The sequence below is a fragment of the Panthera tigris genome, chromosome D1 (assembly GCF_018350195.1).
Source record: "Panthera tigris isolate Pti1 chromosome D1, P.tigris_Pti1_mat1.1, whole genome shotgun sequence".
Taxonomy (NCBI): Eukaryota; Metazoa; Chordata; class Mammalia; order Carnivora; family Felidae; genus Panthera; species Panthera tigris.
The window spans coordinates 7,020,984-7,043,634 of record NC_056669.1 but is presented as its reverse complement, the minus strand read 5'-3'; the positions used below and the strand labels follow the sequence as shown (position 1 = coordinate 7,043,634).

The following is a 22,651-nucleotide window of genomic DNA, read 5'->3' as shown; positions in this document are numbered from 1 at the left end:
CACTTTGTCATGCTTTAGTCTGGGTAGAGCTGGTCTCATTGGTGAAAGGAATATTCCAGGTTGACTTACCTGGTTGAGTGAGAGCCAATAACTAAAATGACTTCACTCTTTCTTCTGTGTTTGTAGCAACACTGTCTGCGCCTGATAATTATACGTGAAGTGCGATGGCTCTGTTTCTAACACACATGATCCGTTAATCGAGTCTTACAAAATAGCTTCCATTATGTGTTTCTTTTGCCTCTTTCAAGCCATAAAACCCCTAACTCTTGATCTCCGATACTAAAATAATAATTTCCTTAAAAATTTTTTTAATGCTTTTAAAAAAAATTTTTTTAATGTTTATTCTTGAGACAGAGACAGAGCGTGAACAGGGGAGGGGCAGAGAGAGAGGGAGACACAGAATCGGAAACAGGTGATTGGGGCACCTGGGTGGCTAAGTCGGTTAATCATCTGACTTTGGCTCAGGTCATGATCTCACGGTTTCTGAGTTCAAGCCCCGCATCATGCTCTGTTGATGCTCAGAGCCTGCTTGGGATTCTCTCTCCCTCTCTCTCTCTCTGCCCCTCCTCTGCTCTCTCTCTCTTCCTCTCAAAATAAATAAAAACATAAAAATTTTTTTAAATTATTTTAATATTCATTTTTGAGAGGCAGAGACAGAGTATGCATAGGAGAGGAGTAGAGAGAGAGGGAGACACAGAATCTGAAGCAGGCTCCAGGCTCTGGGCTGTCAGCACAGAGCCCAACACGGGGCTGGAACCCATGAACTGTGAGGTCATGACCTAAGCTGAGTCAGACGCTTAACCAACTGAGCCACGCAGGTGCCCCTAAAATATCTTTCTTAAAATTGTGATCAATTTAGATAAGATCTGTATGTTGAAAGGATTAAAGCGCGTTGTATTTGGAGATAAAATGGTGTCCCATGCAATAGAAGGTGTGACTGAGCAGTTGGATTTAAAAAGTGGTTAGAAACTGAAAAAAAGCAACCATGAAAGCCATGGTTCAAATCTAAGGATAATTTAAATAGTTCTAAGACTCAAAGAGAAAACATTTGATCTTAAATCTCGATATATTCTTTTTCAAGTGGCTCAGAGGAGGATTTCTAAATAAGGATGCTTAATTTTAACACATTACTTGGCCCAGTAAGTGAGTAATTTGCATAGTCAAACTACTGTAAATGGAGGTATTTTCTTTTGTGTAAATATTTTAAGTCAAAATAATGTATATATTTCTTTCAGTAAAATAATATAGAAGAACTTACAAATAAAAGCACATCTTTTACCCCCTCCTATTCTTCTCTACCCTCATACTCTAAAGGGAAGCACTCTGAACTACTTTTTGTTTTAGATGTTCTGGTAGTTATTTCTGTTTCTATATAACATGCTTGTGTAATTATTTTTTATCTGCCAACTTCAGAAGTGACCTGTTGATTTTCTGCAAAGATAATTGAGAACTTAGCTTACTTACCCGTTACACAGCCCTGCCAGTACCATATGTAATGATTTTTTAGTTCTTCTATTTGTTACCTTAATTTTTGTTTATTTATTTTGTGAGAGAGATGGGGTAAGAGGCAGAGAGAGAGGGAGGGGCAGAGAGAGAGAATCCCAAGCAGGCTGTGAGCTGTCAGCACAGAAGGGGACATGTTGCTCAAACTAACAAACTGTGAGATTATGACCTGAGCCAAAATCAAGAGTCAGGGTATAGCCGACTGAGCCACCCAGACGCCCTTATTGCCTTATTTCTTTACAGCACAGAGCCTGGAGCCTGCTTTGGATTCTTTGTTAATGTCTCTCTCTGCCACTCCCCCATTCACACTCTGTCTCTCTATCAAAAATAAATTTAAAAAAACATTAAAAAATTAAAAAAAAAAAGAATTTAAACCTGGGGCGTCTGGGTGGACCAGTTGGTTAAGTGAGCTACTTTGGCTGAGGTCATGATCTCATGGCTCATGAGTTTGAGCCCTGCGTCGGGCTCTGTGCTGACAGCTCAGAGCCTGGAGCCTGCTTCAGATTCTGTGTCTCCCTCTCTCTCAAAAATAAATAAATGTTAAAAAGAGCATGTTTAAACCTTTGTTTCTTGTTCCATCATGTTAACATAGGCTTATGTGACTCCTTATTATGTCTGATGAGGATATAAATATCCCAACCCCCACCTTTTTTTTTTAACCTACTCTCCCAATCTTCAAACCCCCAAATCCCATTACATCTACTAGTACACTGTCAATACTCACTTGGAGAAGTTTCTCATATATCCTGGCCACAAGTCCTTTATTGAATACATGTGGGGCAGGTCTTTTCTCCAGACACTGCATTCTTAAAGATGTTTTTTTGATAATGAGAAGTCTTTCATTTTAATTAAGTCCAATTTAATCCCTTGTTCTTTAAGGTTAGTGCTTTCTGTGTCCTGTTTAAGAGATGTTTGCCCAGGGGTTCCTGGGTGGCTTGGTCGGTTGAATGTCTTGGGTCGTAGTCTCAGGGTTCATGGGTTTGAACCTGACATCGGGCTCTCTGCTGTCAGAATGGAGCCTGCTTCCAATCTTCTGTTCTCCTCTCTTTGCCCCTCCCCCACTCATTCTCTCTCTCTCTCTCTCTCTCTCAAAAATAAATAAACATTAAAAAATGAAAAAGAAATGTTTGCCTAAAGAGGTGACAATATCAGAACTTTCCCAGTGGGAAAAGATCCTAAGGCAGACGTCCAGCTCAGCCAACACAATATTACGTGTCAATTATATTGAAATAAATCTGGGGGGAAATGTTTAATCCAAAGCCAGGATATATTTTCCTTAAGCTTTTTCTAGATGCTTGATTGCTTTTGTTGTAGGTTGAGATCTAGTATCCTCTCAAATTAATGTTTGTGTGTGATAAGAGGTGTAGGCAAAGTTCATTTTTGTCTTTATGGATAACCAAATGATTAAGTACCTTTTACTGAAAATACTAGATCATGTCTCCATATATGTGAAGTGTTTCTGTGGTCTCTGTTCATTTGCATTGCTTTATTTGTCTTTATTTGGGTCAGTACCACACTGTCTTAGTAACTATAGCTTTGTCATAAGTATTGGCATCGAAGTCCTCCAACTGTGATGTTCTTCATGATTATCACAGCTATTTTAGGGCTTTTGCATTTCCATTTAAATAGTAGAATTAATTTATTAATTTTTGCAAAAATATTTGTGGGGATTATAATTGGGATTGCATTAGGATCAGTTTGGGGGAGAACTGACATTTTACTACTCCAAGTTTTCATGAACCTGGTACATATCTTCATGTTTTAGATCTTTAAAAATTTTTCTCCACAAGGTTTTATAGTTTGCAGTGTAGAAGTCTTATGTATCTTTCATGTAACTTACGGGTATTTGACATTGTTTGATGCTACTGTGAGTGGTATTAATTTCAATTTTATTTTCTAATTGTTCATTTCTAGTTTATAGAAATATAATTTATTTTTATCTGCTGACCTAGTATGTGCTTATTATTTCTAATTGATTTTTTATAGACACCTTTGGATTTACTACCCAATCATGTCATCTCTGAATGACTTTTGTTTTTTTCTTTGTAAACTTTATACCTATTACTTCTTTTTCTTTATTGTACTCCAGCACAATATTGCACTTTATTACCCTCCCAGAGAATCCCAAGCAGGCTCCATGCTATCAGTGCAGAGCCTGACACGGGGCTCGATCTCACAAACTCTGAGATCATGACCTGAGCCTGAGCTGGAATCAAGGGTTAGACATTTAACCAACTGAGCTACCCAGGTGTCCCTATTACCTTGCACTTTAAAATATTTTACAGTTTCTATTGTGATTTTTCTTGACCCATCGGTTATTTAGAAGTATGTTATTTAATTACCAAATATTTAGGAGTTTTCTAGTTACCTTTCTGTTACTGATTTCTGGTTTGATTCTGAAGCCAGTTGTTTATATGATTTTTTTAAATTCAATTTACTTTTTATTTTTTTTAAATTTACATCCAAATTAGTTAGCATATAGTGAAACAATGATTTCAGGAGTAGATTCCTTAATGCCCCTTACCCATTTAGCCCATCCCCCCTCCCAGTAACCCTCAGTTTGTTCTCCATATTTATGAGTCTCTTCTGTTTTGTCCCCTTCCCTGTTTTATATTATTTTTGTTTCCCTTCCCTTATGTTTGTCTGTTTTGTCTCTTAAAGTCCTCATATATGTGAAGTCATGTGATTTTTGTCTTTCTCTGAATAATTTCACTTAGCATGATACCCTCCAGTTCCATCCACGTAGTTGCAAATGGCAAGATTTCATTCCTTTTGATTGCCGAGTACTACTCCATTGTATATATATACCACATCTTCTTTATCCATTCATCCATCGATGGTCATTTGGGCTCTTTCCATACTTTGGCTATTGTTGATAGTGCTACTATAAACGTGGGGGTGCATGTGTCCCTTCGAAACAGCACGCCTGTATCCTGTGGATAAATGCCTAATAGTGCAATTGCTGGGTCGTAGGGTAGTTCTATTTTTAGTTTTTTGAGGAACCTCCATACTGTTTTCCAGAGTGGCTGCACCAGCTTGCATTGCCACCAACAATGCAAAAGAGATCCTCTTTCTCCGCATCCTTGCCAACATCTGTTGTTGCCTGAGTTGTTAATGTTAGCCATTCTGACAGGTGTCAGATGGTATCTCATTGTGGTTTTGATTTGTATTTTTCTGATGATGAGTGATGTGGAGCATTTTTTCATGTGTCATTTGGCCATCTGGATGTCTTCCTTGGAGAAGCGTCTATTCATGTCTTTTGCCCATTTCTTCACTGGATTGTTTTTTGGGTGTTGAGTTTGAGAAGTTCTTTGTAGATTTTGGATACTAACCCTGTATCTGATACATCATTTGCAAATATCTTCTCCCATTCTATCGGTTGCCTTTTAGTTTTGCTGATTGTTTCCTTCACTGTGCAGAAGGTTTTTATTTTGATGAGGTCCCAGTAGTTCATTTTTGCTTTTGTTTCCCTTGACTCCAGAGATGTGTTGAGTAAGAAGTTGCTGCGGGCAAGATCAAAGAGGTTTTTTCTTGCTTTCGCCTCAAGGATTTTGATGGCTTCCTGTCTTACATTGAGGTCTTTCATCCATTTTGAGTTTATTTTTGTGTATGGTGTAAGAAAGTGGTCCAGGTTCATTCTTCTGCATGTCGCTGTCCAGTGTTCCCAGCACCACTTGCTGAAGAGACTGTCTTTATTCCACTGGATATTCTTTCCTGCTTTGTCAAAGATTAGTTGGCCATACAGTTGTGGGTCCATTTGTGGGTTCTCTATTCTGTTCCATTGATCTGACTGTCTGTTCTTGTGCCACTACCGTACTGTCTTGATGATTACGGCTTTGTAGTATAGCTTGAAGTCTGGGATTGTGATGCCTCCTGCTTTGGTTTTCTTTTTCAGGATTGCTGTGGCTATTTGGGGTCTTTTCTGGTTCCATACAAATTTTAGAATTATTTGTTCTAGCTCTGTGAAGAATGCTGGTGTTACTTTGATAGGGATTGCATTGAATATGTAGATTGCTTTGGGTAGTATCGACATTTTAACAATATTTGTTCTTCCTATCCAGGAGCATGGAATCTTTTATCATTTTTCTGTGTCTTCTTCAATTTCTTTCATAAGCTTTCTATAGTTTTCAGTGTATAGATATTTCACCTCTTTGGTTAGATTTATTCCTAGGTATTCTGTGTTTTTTTGTGCGATAAGAGGGATCGATTCCTTGATTTCTCTTTCTGTCGCTTCATTGTTGGTGTATAGGAATGCAACTGATTTCTGTGCATTGAATTTATACCCTGCCACTTTGCTGAATTCATGAATCAATTTTAGCAGTTTTTCGGTGGAATCTTTTGGGTTTTTCATGTAGAGTATCATGTCATCTGCGAAGAGTGAAAGTTTGACCTCCTCCTGGCCGATTTGGATGCCTTTTATTTCTTTGTGTTGTCAGATTGCAGAGGCTAAGACTTCCAATACTATGTTGAATAACAGTGGCGAGAGTGGACATCCCTGTCTTGTTCCTGACCTTAGGGGAAAAGCTCTCAGTTTTTCCCCATTGAGGATGATATTAGCATTGGGTCATTCATATATGGCTTTTGTGATCTTGAGGTCTGCTCCTTCTATCCCTACTTTCTTGAGGGTTTTTATCAAGAAATGATGCTGTATTTTGTCAAATGCTTTCTCTGCATTTATTGAGAGGATCATGTGGTTCTTGTCCTTTCTTTTATTGATGTGATGAATCACCAAGTTAATTGTTTTGCAGATATTGAACCAGCCCTGCATCCCAGGTATAAATCCCATTTGGTCGTGGTGAATAGTTTTTTTAATGTATTGTTGGATCAGGTTGGCTCATATCTTGTTGAGGATTTTTGCATCCATGTTCATCAGGGAAATTGGTCTATAGTTCTCCTTTTTAGTGGGGTCTCTGTCTGGTTTTGGAATCAAGGTAATGCTGGCTTCATAGAAAGAGTTTGGAAGTTTTCCTTCCATTTCTATTTTCAAGAGAATAGGTGTTAACTCTTCCTTAAATGTTTGGTGTAATTCCCCTGGAAAGCCATCTGGCTCTGGACTCTTGTTTTTTGGGAGATTTTTTTTTTTTATTATTAATTTGATTTCTTTACTGGCTATGGGTCTGTTCACATTTTCTGTATCTTCCTGTTTCAGTTTTGGTAGTGTATATGTTTCTAGGAATTTGTCCATTTCTTCCAGATTACCCTTTTTATTGGCATAAAATTGCTCATAATATTCTCTTATTATTGTTTTTATTTCTGTTGTGTTGGTTGTGATCTCTCCTGTTTCATTCTTGATTTTATTTATTTGGGTCCTTTCCTTTTTCTTCTTGATCCAACTGGCTAGTGGTTTATCAATTTTGTTAATTTTTTCAAAGAACCAGCTTCTGGTTTCATTGATCTGTTCTACTGGCTCTTTTGGTTTCAGTAGCATTAATTTCTGCTCTAATCTTTATGATTTCCTGTCTTCTGCTGGTTTTGGGTTTTATTTGCTGATCTTTTTCCAGCTCCTGAAGGCATAAGGTTAGGTTGTGTATCTGAGATCTTTCTTCCTTCTTTAGGAAGGCCTGGATTGCTATATACTTTTCTCTTATGACCGCCTTTGCTGCGTTCCAGAGGTTTTGGGTTGTGGTGTTATCATTTTCATTGACTTCCATATACTTTTTAATTTCCTCTTTAAGTGCTTGGTTAGCCCGTTCATTCTTTAGTAGGATGTTCTTCAGTCTCCAAGTATTTGTTACCTTACCAAATTTTTTCTTGTGGTTGATTTCAAGTTTCATAGCATTGTGGTCTGAAAATATGCACGGTATGATCTCAGTCTTTTTGTACTTACTTAGGGCCGATTTGTGTCCCAGTATATGGTCTATTCTGGAGAACATTCCATGTGCACTGGAGAAGAATGTATATTCTGCTGTTTTAGGATGAAATGTTCTGAATATATCTGTTAAGTCCATCTGATCCAGTGTGTCATTCAAAACCATTGTTTCCTTGTTGATTTTTTTATTAGATGATCTGTCCATTGCTGTGAGTGGGGTGTTGAAGTCTCCTACTATTAAGGTATTACTATCGATGAGTTTCCTGATGTTTGTGATTAATTGATTTATATATTTGGGTGCTCTCACATTTGGCGCATAAATTTTTATAATTGTTAGGTCTTCTTGGTGTATAGACCCCTTGATTATGGTATAATGCCCTTCTGCATCCCTTGATACAGTCTTTATTTTAAAGTTTAGCTTGTCTGATATAAGTATGGCTACTCCGGCTTTCTTTTGTTGACCATTAGCATGTTAGATGGTTCTCCATCCCCTTATTTTCAATCTGAAGGTGCCTTTAGGTCTAAAGTGGGTCTCTTGTAAACAGCATGTAGATGGGTCTTGTTTTCTTATCCATTCTGTTACCCTATGTCTTTTGCTTGGAGCATTGAGTCCATTGACATTTAGAGTGAGTACTGAAAGATATAAATTTATTGCTATTATGATGCTTGTAGAGTTGGAGTTTCTGGTGATGTTCTCTGGTCCTTTCTAATCTTTTGTTGCTTTTGGTATTTATTTATTTATTTACTTACTTATTTATTTATTTATTTATTTCATCTTTTCTCCCCTCGGAAAGTCCCCCTTAAAATTTCTTGCAGGGCTGGTTTAGTGGTTACAAACTCCCTTTAATTTTTGTTTGTCTGGGAAACTTTTTATCTCTCCTTCTATTTTGAATGACAGCCTTGATGGATAAAGAATTCTTGGCTGCATATTTTTCTGATTCAAACACTGAATATATCCCGCCACTCCCTTCTGGCCTGCCAAGTTTCTGTGGATAGGTCTGCTTCCAACCTGATCTGTCTTCCCTTGTATGTTAGAGACTTTTTTTCCCTTGCTGCTTTCGTGATTCTCTCCTTGCCTGAGTATTTTGTGAATTTGACTATGATATGCCTTGTTGATGGTCGGTTTTTGTTGAATCTAATGGGGATCGTCTGTGCTTCCTGGATTTTGATGTCTGTGTCTTAAACACAGGAAAGTTTTCCCCCTATGATTTGCTCACATAACCCTTCTACCCCTATTTCTCTCTCTTCCTCTTCTGGGACCCCTATGATTCTGATGTTGTTCATTTTTAATGAGTCACTGATTTCTCTAATTCTTAAATCATGCTCTTTTGCCTTAATCTCCCTCTTTTTTTCCGCTTCCTTATTCTTTATAAGTTTGTCCTCTGTATCGCTGATTCTCTGTTCTGCCTCATCCATCTTGCCACCGCTGCATCCATCCGTGATTGCAGCTCTGTTACAGCATTTTTAATTTCATTCTGGCTATTTTTTACTTCCTTTATCTCTGCAGAAGGGGATTCTAATCTATGTTTGACTCCAGCTAGTATTCTTATTATGGTGATTTTAAATTCTGGTTCAGACATCTTACTCCTATCTGTGTTGGTTAAATCCTTGGCTGTCGTTTCTTTGTGCTCTTTCTTTTGGGGTGAATTCCTTCGTTTTGTCATTTTGAAGGGAGGAAAGTAATTAATGAGGTAGAAAAATTGAAATTAAAAAAATTAAAATTAAAACTATATTGAAATTAAAAATTAAAAACAGACACACACAAAAATCGAATAGATGATGCTAGATCCTAGGTGTGTTTTGGTCTGGGTGTTGAAAGTGGTTTGACAGATTAAAGAAAAAAAGGCGGGGGTGGGGGGAAGGAAAGTGTTTGAAAATTTGAAAGAGTGAATACACTGAAGTAGACTAAGATGATGGGGGTAAAATAGAATTTGAAAAAATACACACAAAAGTAAAGAATGTAGTAGAAAAAAATTAATATTTTTAATGAAAATTAAAAATAAATATGAATTTTTTCATTTTCTGTTTTTAAGAAAAAAGAAAAGAAATGAAAAAGAAAAAAGATAAGAAAAAATCGTTTGAAAATTTGAAAAAGTGAATACACTCTAGTAGACTAAAATAAAATGATGGAAGTAAAATAGAATTTGAAAAAATTTACATAACAGCAAAAAATATAGTAATAAAAATAAAATAAAAATATTTTTAATAGAAACTGAAAGAAAAATGAAGTTTTTCTCTTTCTGCATTCAAGAAAAAGAAATGAAACAAAAAAGAGAAAAAAAGAAAGAAAAAAAAGGAAATTGAGAATTTGAAAAGGTGAGTACACTGAAGTAGACTAAAATAAAATGATGGAAGTAAAGTAGAATTTTTAAAAATTTACACAAAAGTAAAAAATATAGTAATAAAAAAGATATTTTTAATAAAAATTGAAAAAATGAATTTTTTCTCTTTCTGTATTCAAGAAAAAGAATTGTAAAAGAGAAAAATGAAAAAGAAAGAAAATTGAATAGATGAACCTGCTAACAGATTGAAGTAGTACTGAAACTGCTTCATTTTCCCCTAGAAGTCAGTCTATGTAGCTCTTTATAGTCCATAAATTAAGCCGGCAGTGAGGTTTGTGTCCTTGAAGAGCGAAGCTGTCCCAGTTGGGACAGCTCTGCTGTCCACTAGATGGCGCTGCTAGCCTACTGGGGTGGATTGTTGCAGGGCTCGTAGGTGCGTACGTGCATGCGCGGGAGCAGTGAAAATGGCGCCACTCAGCTACCCAGTCTGTTCTCCCGGATCAGCAATCGTGCACTCGTCCTCTGTCTTCAACTCTCGTCCACTCTCCGTTTCTTCACTCTTCATGACCAGGCTCCAGGCAGCACCTCTCTCCCAAGCCTTATCTCAGATGCGGCTGTTTTCCCCGGCCTCCTACTTCCGAAGGACTGCGGCTTTGACCCGTTCTGCCCCTCTGCGGGACGGTCTCACCGAGCAATGGCCGAATGAGCAATGGCTGAATATCGGCTGCACCCAGCTATGCCCGTTGGACCCTGTTTTTGCCGGTGCCCCGAGACTGCGGCCAGAATGCCAGCCCGCCCCAGAAAAAGTTCGCGAGACAGTGTAGCAGCAGCGTCTCAGGGATTATGGAAAATCGCAGCACACATCTGGCACCAGGCTGCACCCTTAACAACCTTGCCCCAGCACCAGCGAATGTGGCCGCCTTCCGGGATCTGCTGGGACCAGGTGGCTTCAACAGTCTTTACCAAATGTCCTTCCAGCAGTGGAACCGCTTTTCCCTGTGAGGCCCGAGAACCTCCCGGACCCCACCCTCTTCCTGGGGGTTCGCCCTTCCCACCAGAGCACTGCCAGGTATTGAGCTGAGGAGCTGCAGCCTTTGTGCTCCCCTTGTTTACAGTCTTAATGGAATTTAAACTTTCTCCTTTCTCCCTTTTTAGTTTAGTCCCTGCGGCTGTTTCCAATTTTCTACTTTCTCTCCAGCTGCTTTTGGGGAGGGGTGATTTTCATGTATTCTCCCCCCCCCCCCCCAGTCTCCGTCCTCTCTCTGCCCACAAAAGTGGTTTCCTACTTTTCAGGGCTTCTCGCTCCCCAAGTTCAGCTCTCCGCACCACATACCTGCTCTATTCTGTGGTTCAGGTTGTGCAGATTGTTGTGTTAATCCTCCAATCAGTTTTCTAGGTGTGTAGGATGGTTTAGTGTTGGTCTGGCTGTATTTCATGGACGTGAGACACACAAAAAGCTTCCATGCTGTTCCGCCATCTTGGCTCCTCCTTCTTATATGATTTTAATAACTTGAAATTTGTTGAAACTTCCCTGTCCTGGAAAAAAGTCTATTTTGGTAAATGTTTCACATGAACTTGAGGAAAAAAATGTATTCCGACATGGTTTAAGTCCTACTGGCTAACCATGTTGTTCAGATCCTTAGTACTTGTGTTGGTCCATTTGGGCGGCTAGAATGAACTACAACAGACTGGGTGGATGATAAGCAACAGAAATTTATTGCTTACAGTTTTGGAAATAGTCTTCTTGTTCTGCCCTTAAATACTTAAAAATCACTTGTTCCATAACCTTTCCATCAAGTCCCAATCTTCAGCTACACCACAGCAAATTGGCCTCTGTGTTGCCTACATAGGTTTTCCTATTGCTTCATCACCAATGAGGAAGCCTAGGTGATCACCACCTTTCATCACCCTCCCTTGAGCTCGATCACCCACTTTCCACTTCCGCTGACTCCTTACTGGCAGAACAGGAGGGGATGATAAGCTGTGGCTCTGTGTTTTCAGCATCTCCTAATTTTGTCTGCTGTGTGCCCCAGTCTATCACACAGGCCGGCAGCCCTCCCGCCAGCTTCCTCCTGGTCTGTTCCATGCTGACTGGGGCCAGAGATGGGTGGCGGGAGCTATCTGACCATCCACAGCAGGGCCACCCTCTCCATCTGCGGGGGGGAGGGGAAAGGGAGGAGCCGGGAAGCCCAAGCAGAAGTGAGAGAGCAGCAGGCTGGTCAGCTGCGGCCACCACTTCTGCCACCTAGGCCAGAAGGCCATCCCACCCCACCGTGGCCCCCTCCCCCTCTCTGTCCCCTCCTCCTCCCTCCTGTCCCCACCCTCTGATGGCTTTCTTTAGTGATATTACTTGGATTCCTTTCTCTTTGTTTTTTTACATATCTATTAATAGCTTTTGATTTGTGGTTACCGTTAGGTTATAGATAACATCTCATGCGCATAGCTGTTTATATTATGTTGATGATCGCTTAAGTCCGAACCCATTCTAAAAGCACTAAATTTTTATTCACCATCCCCCAAGGTATCACCATAAATTTTTCTTGATACTCAACTTGGGGTTATACCTACTGGAAATTATATCTTCCTTTCAGAAAGAATATTATCTGTTTTGATGTGGGCTACACCATCTCCACAGGTAATGTGCTTCATTGAAGCAGTGGGGATTCAAATTGTCTTATTAGTGATGTGGATTCAGTTTGAATTTATTTGATTTAACGTAAGCTCACGGGTGGGGTAGGGGGAGTTTACCAAGAGTTAGTAAGGGTTTTTTGGGGGGTAGAGTATGAAGAGAGTGTTACCAAAGAAATTGTTGTCTGAGAGAGAAGAATTGTTTGGAGGGGTGCCTGGGTGGTTCAGTCAGTTAATACCCAACTTCAGGGGCGCCTGGGTGGCTCAGTCGGTTAAGTGACCGACTTCAGTTCAGGTCACAATCTCACGTTCTGTGAGTTCGAGCCCCGCGTTGGGCTCTGGGCTGATGGCTCAGAGCCTGGAGCCTGCTTCCGGTTCTGTGTCTCCCTCTCTCTCTGCCCTTCCCCCGTTCATGCTCTGTCTCTCTCTGTCCCAAAATAAATAAACGTAAAAAAAAAAAAAAAAAACGTTAAATAATAAACGTAAAAAAAAAAAAAAACGTTAAAAAATAAATTAACGTTAAAAAACGTTGAAAAAAAATCCGACTTCAGTGCAGGTCATGATCTCGCGGTTCATGAGTTCAAGCGCTGAGTCAGACTCTGTACTGACAGCTCAGAGCCTGGAGCCTGCTTTGGGTTCTGTATCTTCCTCCCTCTGCCTCTCTCTCTCTCTCTTTCTCTCTCTCTCAAAAAAAAAAAAAAAAAAAAGTTGTTTGGAGTTGTTTGACCAAATATGTGTCCTAACATGAATAGTAGGTAGGGTTTGTAAATCAGTGGAATTACTACAGTAATGAGGTTTCTGTAATGGTAATACTAGAATAATAATTATTTAGTGCTTTCTTGGGCCAGAAGTTGTTCTGAGTGCTTTATGAATATTAACTCATGAACTCCTCACCATAGCTGTAGGAGATAGCCACTATCATTCCCATTTTTTGGTGAGACACCGAGGAGAGAATTTAAGCAACTTGTCCAGGGTCACATGGTGAGTTGGTACTAACTGTTGAACTCAGATAATATGATGCCATGCTCCGTGTTCTTAACCAGTAGGCTCTATTTTGTCTTCCTCCTGGATGACTCTGGAACATGCAAAAGCAACTCAACCAATGTCCTGGGTATTTTCTTTACAGTTGCTAGTGATGCACTTCCAAAGTGAAGGGTAAAACTCGTTGTGAGAATAAAATTGGTATTGCCTGGCTTGTCAAAGTAAATCGTGAGTGGTAATATTTCTAAAATCTAGTTTACACACATAAAATCTATTATATGGTTTTTACTCATTTTGCCCTAATTAGGCAAAAAGCTAATCAGAGGTAGAAAATCCAGTTTTGACCATACAGTCTTATGTATTTGAACCTTTAGAATGTCACTGTCTTCCAACACTTTAAAAGACTGATTGATCTAAGAAGACGAGGAGAGCCACGTCAGATAGTGAGATACATCAATCCTAAAGAGGTGAGGACACTGTTTATTCGTACAGCATCTGTGTTTTCCCTTCAAGATGTGTGGCTGCTTTATAAATATGCTTGTATTTGTTTCTTTTCAAACACTTTTTTATTGAAGCACGTTATAGAAAAGTTCATGAAACATAAATGTATAAGGTCACTGAATCATCACAAACAACCCCCTGTGTAACTTACATAACCCAGATCAATGTTTCCTACTTCAAACCACTGCCTTCCAGGCTTTGCACATCACCGCCAATTTCCCTGCTCCCGAGAGGCAACCACCATTTTGTGCAGCTTTTTTTTCTTTAGTTTTCTCTGTTTTTGAACTGTATGTAAATAGAATCTTATGGTGCGCTTTTGTTCATTCAGCATTGTGTTTGTGTAGCTGAATTGTATTCATTTTATGAAAAACAATGATAATTATTTCATTATACACACACACACACTACAGTTAATTCATTCAGTGGTTGACATTTATACATATATATTTTTTCCAGTTTGAGTCTGTTATAAAGATTGCTTTGGGGAACATTCTTATTCATCTGCCCTGGTGCATATGTGCACGAATTTCTTTTGGTTTCTATTCTACCTAGAAATGGAATTTCTGGGTAACGGGATCTGCCAAACTATATTCCAAAGTTACTGTACAATTTGTATTAGCCATCATCCGTCTCTTGGAATTCTTGGTGCTTTACATCCTTATCAATGTTTAATTTCAGCTTTTTAATTTGCCTTTCCCTGATAGCTAGTGAAGTTGCACATCTTTGTGAGGAGTTCCGCTCCTGGTTACAATCCTGTGTGCTCTTCCAGGCCTGACCAGACACAATTACAGGGACTTTATCCAACAGGCCCCACACGGGAAAGCTGTCCCCTCCTCACAATCAGACTTGGTGCATGGCAGTGTCCTGCAGCCTCTCAAGGGAGCTCAGGCTGGGACTCAGACACCCTGGACGGAACCCCCGACCCCCGACATATTTAAGTATCTAGTCCCAGCACTTTCATTTTTAGTTCTTTATCTGAGGCTTTGAGCTGAGGTCTTCAGACACCTCTGCTGAGACCTCTTTATGGGGGAAACCTTGAAGACCCTTTTCCCACTCTGACTCAGTCCACTCAGACTGTCCTCCCTTAATCTCCTACATACCTCCTACCCCAAATATACACACCTTATGGTCCCTACCACTGCTGGAGCCTTTTGTTCAGGATTCTGTGCTGATCCACCTGACTCTCTGTCACTGCACTGCTCACGCTGGGGGGGGGGGGGATGGTGAGGGTGAGATGGAACAGGTGGACTGGTGCCTCCTCTAGTTGTAGACGCCCTAACTCTTTCTTATTATCATGTAGTAAGTGGTCAAAAGCTTTCTTTCCCTTTGTGCTTGTTTCCTTAATTGGCTACTCTGACACTGACATCTCACGTACTGTTCTTCCGGATCAGCTGAGCTCCTGACATTTTTTTGGTGTCTTTTATGTGTATATTGTCTCTTATTCCTACTAGTTTAAAGCAGTTCTTTATATAGTCTTCATAAAAGTCCTTGTCATTTCGTGTTCCATTCTGTGACTTGACTTGTCACTCTTAGGATGGTCCTCACTGTGTGTTTTTTATCATGAAAAATGGCAAACATATTACAAAAGTCGAAAGAATAAAGTAATAGACTACAGGTACCCATCACCTAGCTTCAACAATTAGCAATTCCCCGCCAGTCTTGCTTCATCTATATTTCCACCCTCTTTCCCCAATCCCTAGGTTAGTATTTTGAAACAAGAATGTCTTTTGGTGAACAGAGTTCTTAATAAAAATTTTTTATGTTTTTTATTTTTTTATTTTTATTTTTTTTTGATACTTTATTTATTTTGAGATTGGAAGAGAGAGAGAAAGCAAGCCGAGGAACAGAGAGAGAGAGAGAGAGAGAGATGGAGGGAGAGAATCCCAAGCAGGACCCATGCTGTCAGCACAGAGCCTGACATGGGGCTTGAACTCACAAACTGTGAGATCATGACCTGAGCCGAAATCAAGAGTCAGACGCTCAACTGACTGAGCCACCCAGGCGCTCCTTTTTTTTTTTTTTTTTTTTTGAGAGAGAGAGTGTGAGTGATGGGTGGAGGGGGCAGAGAGAGAGGGAGACACAGAATCTGAAGCAGACTCCAGGCTCTGAGCTGTCAGCACAAAGCCTGATGCGGGGCTTAAATCCACAACCACGAGGTCATGACCTGAGCTGATGTCGCATGCTTAATCAACTGAACCACCCAAGTGCCCCCAGCATTCTTGATTTTAATGTACTTAAGATTATCAGTGCTTTTGTGTATGATTGGCGCTTTTTATAAGCTTCGCCAATCCTGAAATCATGAAATTATTCTCCTATATTATATAAACTTTATTGATTTTCTTTTCATATTTAGATATATAAACTACTCGGGATTCATTTTTTTGTGTATGGTGTGGGGTAGAGATCCCTTTCATATTCTTCCTTATAGATCTCAAAATGATCAAACACTGTTTATTAAAAAGATAGTCCTTTCTCCACTGCCTCCACTGCTCTGCCATGCCACTTTTATCATAAATCAAGTAACCAGTTATGTATGAGTCTGTTTGTGAATTCTCTATTACCTTCCATGATCTATTTTTCCAGCCTTGTTATAATTACTTTGAGTTTGTAACAAGTATATTATATGGTAGACAATACTCCCATTTTGTAGTTCTTCAAGAAGACACTTCCAGGCTATCGTTGGATGCTTTGTATTTCCATGTAAATTTTATTTATTTTTTTAAGTTTATTTAACGAGAGAGAGAGAGAGAGAGAGAGAGAATGCAAGCTAGGGAGGGGCAGAGAGAGGGAGGGAGAGAGAATCCTAAACAGGCTCTGCACTGTCAACACAGGGTCCGTGGGGCTGGAACCCATGAACCATGAGATCGTAACCTGAGCCAAAATCCAGATTGGATGCTTAACTGACTGAGCCACTGAAAACCAGGCACCCCTATGTTTTTGGTATTTAGAGTAATGGTATTTAGAGTAGTGTTAGGAACTGTCCCCTTTGCTTCTGTTTTCTGGAAGAGATAGTAGAGAATTGATATTTTTTTTTCCTTAAATATTTTGTAGAGTTTACCATTGAACCCATTGAGGCTTGGTGCTTTCTTTTTTGAAAGGTTAATTCATTCAGTTTCTTTAATAGGTATTAGTCTATTCAGATTTTCCATTTCTCCTGTGTGAGTTTTGTCAGGTTATGTCTTTCAAGGAATTGAACCATTTATCAAATCTGTGGGAATAGAGTTTTTCATAATATTTGTTAATTATCCTTTTACTGTCCATGGAATCAGTAGTAATGGCCCCTCTTTTCTGATATTAGTCATTTGTGTCTTCTTTCTATTTTTTCCTTCTTAGTTTTTTTGTACAGAAGCTTATTGGTTTTATTGAGCTTTATTGGTTTTAATTTCTTTGATTTTTCTCTGTTGATTTCCTGTTTCAATTTCATTGATTTCTGTTTTTTTATTCTTGACTTTTGCTTACTTTTGATTTAATTTGTTTTCCTAGTTTCTTAAGATGGAAGCCTACATTATTGATTTCAAGTCTTTCTTGTTTTCAGATATATGTAGTTAGTGCTATAAATTTTCCCCTAAGCACTGTTTTCAGTGCATTTCACAAAATTTGATAAGCTGTGTTTTCATTTTAATTTAGTTCAAAATATTTTAAAATTCTCTTGAGACTTCCTATTTGATCCACCTGTTATTTAGAAGTGTGTTGTTCACTGCCCAAGTCCAAATGTCCAAATGTCTGGGCATTTGTCACTGTCCAAATGTCTGGGCATTTTCGGACTATCCTTCTGTTACTGATTTCTAGTTTAATTACATTGGAGTCTGAAAGTATACTTTGTATGATTTCTCTTATTTTACAGTTGTTAAAGTGTACTTTATGGTCCATAACATGTTCTATGTTGGTAAATAAAAGTTCTCTGTAAGCTTGAGTAGAATGTATGTTTGCTGTTGTTGGATGAAGTGTTGTAGAAATCTAAATCCAGTTAATTGAAAGTGTTCTTCATTTTCATAATAGACCGCTGAATATGTCAATTAATGATAGAGAGGTATCAAATTCTCCAACTATAATAGTGGATTTCTCTAGTTCTCCTTGCGGTTCTTTCAGTTTTTGCCTTCATATTTTGATACTATGTTGTTAGGTATATATACTTTATGGATTGTTATGTCTCCTCAGAGAAGTGGCCACATTATCATCTTGTAATCCTCTTCTTTATCCCTGATGATTTTTCTTGCTCTGAATTCAGCTGTCTCTGAAATTAATACAGCTTCTCGGTTTTTGTTTAATCAGTGTTAGTTAATATAGTATATCTTTCTCCATTACTATGCTTTTACCCTATCTGTGTCTTTATATTTTAAATGGTTTTCTTACAGACAACATAGAGTTGGGTCTTTTTTTTTTTAATCTATTCTGTCAGTCTCTGCCATTTAACTTGTGTATTTAGACCATTGATATTTAGTATGGTGATTGATGTCTAACATATTTAATGTCTTCTATTTCTTGCCCTTGTTCTTTGTTTCTTTTTTTCTATTACACCCTTTTTCTGTCTTCTCTGGTTTTAATTGAGCATTTTATATGATTACATTTTCTTTCCTCTCAGCATATCAATTATACCTCTTTTTTACTAATTTTTGGTTCCCTAGAATTTGCATTGAGTATTTACAGCTAATCTAAGGCCATTTTAAATAACACTACTGCACTAAATGAAATTCCCCATAGGCATAGGAGACAGAGTCATGCTTAAGGGAAAGGAACTGCCTCAAATACACAGCTGACTCTCATCCCCATTTGAGTTTGTAGATGGTAGGTAGAAGGATAAAGAATTAAGCTTAAATCTTCTCAAAGTACTTTTGAATTTCCCATAGGCTTTCATAGTTGAAGAGATAGAGAGTTGCCATATCTAAGAAATAGGGGAAAACTGGAAGTGGACAAACCAGACATAGATTACTAAAACTGCAGTCCAGGCTTGAGCCAGCTAAATTTTTGATTGGATTGACATGATTAGCACCTCACCCTAACTGACTGAAATAGGAAGGAAAAAATTCCATGAAGCTGTACACTTAAGATTTGCCTACTTTAGTGGACATAAAAGTATATATATAATGAATTGTGTTTAAAAAGTATATACAGTTGACCCTTGAATAACGTTGGGATAGGGGCAGTGACCCTCTGCCCATGCAGTAGAGAATCCATGTATAACTTGTGACTCTCCAAAAACTCAACTACAGATAGCCTACTGTTGACCGAAAACTTTACTAATAGCATAGTCAATTAATATATATTTTGTATGTTACATGTATTATACACTGTACTCATACAGTAAGTTAAGCTAGAGAAAATAACGTGTTATTAAGAAGGTCATAAGAAGAAAATACATTTACAATGCTATACTATAAAAAATCCACATATAAGTGGACCTGTGCAGTTCAAACCCATGTTGTTTAAGGGTCACCTGTATAAATTTTATAAATGTAAGTTTAAGATCCTGTTATAAAACATATCTTTCACGATTGAACTATGACCCTACATATGTATGTATGTATGTATGTATGTATATGCTTTTTAGTCAGGAGAAAATTATGCAAAACTTAAGGTAGTCTTTTAGGCTTTATAGACTGAACAATTTAGGATAATATGTATATTCTCATCTAACAGTACTATCAGGTGGTAAGCTTGAACTCTTCTGTTAGAGGAACCAAAATTGTTTTCTCTCTTTTACATTTGGTGCAAGGCATTAAAATTTAGAAGACCAATTCTATACAATTCTTAAAAAATTTAAGCATGGATTTTTGATTTAAGAAAAGCTACTTAGGAACGGTCATCTTGTGTTAAACGTGGATTAGCCAATGACATTTTTTTTACTCTGAATTTACCTGTAAGATAAATATGTAAGTCATATGTTTGAGGACTTACTTAAAATTTCTGTTTTTGGAATAACAAATCACTTGGCTTTTATACTTATATGTTGCACAGAAAGGGAACATATTTGGTATCATTTTTCCAGTTACAAAAGCTGTTTTACTTATTGGATGCCCATTAGAAGTTAAATCTTAAAATATATTTTAATTTAAAAATAATTATTTAAGGCTTATTTACTTGACCTATTTCATAAATAATTAATATTCAGCACTATTTTAGCATGATAGAGTGAGAAGTGGTGAGTTGATACACACAGAATTTTGAAGAGTCATGTATTTTTTTGTAGGCAGAGCTGCTAGATGCTGCTGCGGGCATTCATGTACGATTCAGATTAGGTGGTGTAAGTATGGGTGAATTCTTATTTGGTAATTTTAAAGCACATTTATATGAAATTTAAAAGATTTAAATTTTAAAAATATAAATCACTTTTGTGATTACAGTGGTCCTTTGAACTTTTCCATATACAGGTTAAATTTCCACCTGATATATACTATAAAATTTTCACTCATAGACCTATTGAAGATCTGTGTGCTAATAGCCCTAGAGATTATACAAGACTTCCAGCAAAATATACGTCTCATATTAAAAGTGATAATCTTCAGGAAGAGGATCATCGTGGCTGGTATCGTCGTATCGAGAACAATGGCTGGAGGCTTGTCTCTGATACAGTAAGAAAATAAAAATATTAATAATTTTGAATCTTACATATTTAGGAACTCTTTTGTCTTTTTGAAAAATAATTTTAAAATAATAAATCTTGGTAATTTAACTGATAAAAACTGATGATGGTAAGTACCCAGAGGTTACTAATAATACTTCAAGATCAACAGTGTATCTTTTTTTTCTTTACATTTGCTTATACTTCTAGTAATCAGCTTTGATCTAGGCCATATTTATTTATTTATTTATTTTATTTTATTTTTTTAAGTTTTTAACGTTTATTTATTTTTGAGACAGAGAGAGACAGAGCATGAACAGGGGAGGGTCAGAGAGAGGGAGACACAGAATCTGAAACAGGCTCCAGGCTCTGAGGTGTCAGCACAGAGCCCGATGCGGGGCTTGAACTCACGGACCGCGAGATCATGACCTGAGCCGAAGTCGGCCGCTTAACTGACTGAGCCACCCAGGTGCCCCCCGATCTAGGCCATATTTAGATACTGTTTGGAACTCAGCAGTTTAGTATCTTTATAACAAAGCAAATTGGAAAATGTTGTTGACTCTATTAATCCTTGGACTAGAGGTGGGAATTTTTTTTTTAGTGTTTATTTATTTTGAGAGAGAGAGAGGGCGTGAGCAGGGGGAGGGGCAGAGAGAGGGAGAGAGAGAACCCCAACCAGGCTCCACCGTGTCAGCACAGAGCCCAACACAGTCCGATCCCACGAACCATGAGATCATGCATGACCTGAGCTGAAATCAAGAGTCAATCACTTAACTGACTGAGCCACCCAGGCACCCCTAGAGGTGGGAATTCTTAAGAAAAAGATGACATTTTCTCTTACAGAGCTTGTAACGACAGATACTGGTGGAAAATCATCTGGATTGTCATGGTGTTTGGAACTTTAACATGTCGTCATATTAATTGAATGGAATGATTTTAAATATACATAGTTCTTAATACGTATATGTGATGTAGGGACTTTTCCATAGACACCCATGTTTTACCTCCTCTTTTTGTGGGGATAATTTCTACCTAAGCATGTTTGGTTAGGTTAACATGATCAGGTTCTGTAGCTCTAGATGTCTGTTTATATGGCCTCATATCTTCATTCCAGTTTTTAATCTCTGGTATGTAGATTATAGAATGTAGTATATTAAATATACTAAGAATGAAAAGTGAACATGATCGAGTTGTGTATTCACACATTTATTCAACAAATTTTATTGCATACCAAACATATGTCAGGCGTCGTACTAGATGCTAGGGATACAATGGTAGATAAAATAGTCCCTTCTCTCAAGTAGTTTGCCTTTTAATTTGGGAGAGACTTAAGTAAAAAAGAGTTTTTCAGTACAGTGTAGTAAATATGTGCTTTAATAGAGACAAATACGTAGTGCTGTGGGGGATAGAAAATTCTCCTCCTTGTTTTTTAATATGTGGTGAAGGAGAGGCAGTGAATTGGAAGTAGGAAAAATAGGCAGCCAGTTAGGATAGCATGCCATACAGGAAACCACAAACTCTTGAGACATCATGATGAGACTTCCCTGTTCTTGGAGGGTGCCTGTCCTCCCTGAGAATTAGAGTCTTCAAACGTCAACAGCACTGAGAGTAGGTGAGTTTGTTCTTACGAGTAGAGTTTGTTCTTATGAAAAACAAAAACACTATTGGAGTATGTCTTTTCATTTACCCATTCAACGAATAGTTATTAAGTACCTCAGTATGCTAGTGCTTTGTTAGACTTTCTGTGACATGTGCCTCTGAAGGCTCAATGCGCTATTCACCTGTGGCATAATAAGAAATACCTTAGAGGAGGTGTATTCTCTCCTCTGTTTCTCTCTTGGCATATTCCTACTGAACACACAGAACTTTTGACTGTAGCCAAATTACCTCACAATCAGTATTTCAACACTTTGTATATTCATTTTCCATTTCTCAACAGTTTTGGGTGTCTCCTGAAAACGTAGAGGTGGGAGACAAAAAAGAAAGCGAATTCCATTTCTCTAAACTGAAGAGAAGGCAAGATATGGAAAAGAAAAGAAAAATTAGAAAAATAGAATGGATGAGGAAAATGTAAGTTGATGAAATAGACTTACTAAATATATACTGTTTTAAGTTCTTCTTAAAAAATGGTATCACTACGAAAAGAACTGCTTGTTATTTTTAAAAAGAAAATGTAAGATAATGTTTATGTTTTAAACAATATTTAGATAAGCAAACACTTAACAAATGCCTGCTATCTGAGACACTGTTACTCTCTGAGATATAAATGGAAAAAAGACATGCCTTTGATCCCAAGGAAATTACAGTCTATAGGAATATCAGATATGAAAATAAGGATTTACTCTTACATATTGGGTAACTTGTATTTGGCCCTCCAGATCCACTCTG

At 38.0% G+C, this 22,651-nt stretch overlaps 1 protein-coding gene across 7 annotated transcripts in view; it reads left to right on the top strand.

Annotated features, from left to right (window-relative positions):
• CD1H11orf65 (chromosome D1 C11orf65 homolog) overlaps positions 1 to 22,651 on the top strand; it is a 60,106-nt gene that overhangs the window by 14,997 nt on the left and 22,458 nt on the right. For 4 of the 7 annotated variants that reach the window (XM_042958116.1, XM_042958115.1, XM_042958117.1 and 1 more), the window contains exons 3-6: positions 13,578 to 13,670; positions 19,892 to 19,945; positions 20,073 to 20,273; positions 22,203 to 22,333. In XM_042958116.1, coding sequence (XP_042814050.1) covers positions 13,578 to 13,670; positions 19,892 to 19,945; positions 20,073 to 20,273; positions 22,203 to 22,333 — 479 coding nt within the window. Of the gene's footprint in view, positions 1 to 9,616; positions 9,629 to 12,185; positions 12,230 to 13,577; positions 13,671 to 19,891; positions 19,946 to 20,072; positions 20,274 to 22,202; positions 22,334 to 22,651 lie in introns of those variants that run through there. The other 3 variants (XM_042958120.1, XM_042958121.1, XM_042958119.1) reach the window with 3 other exon arrangements.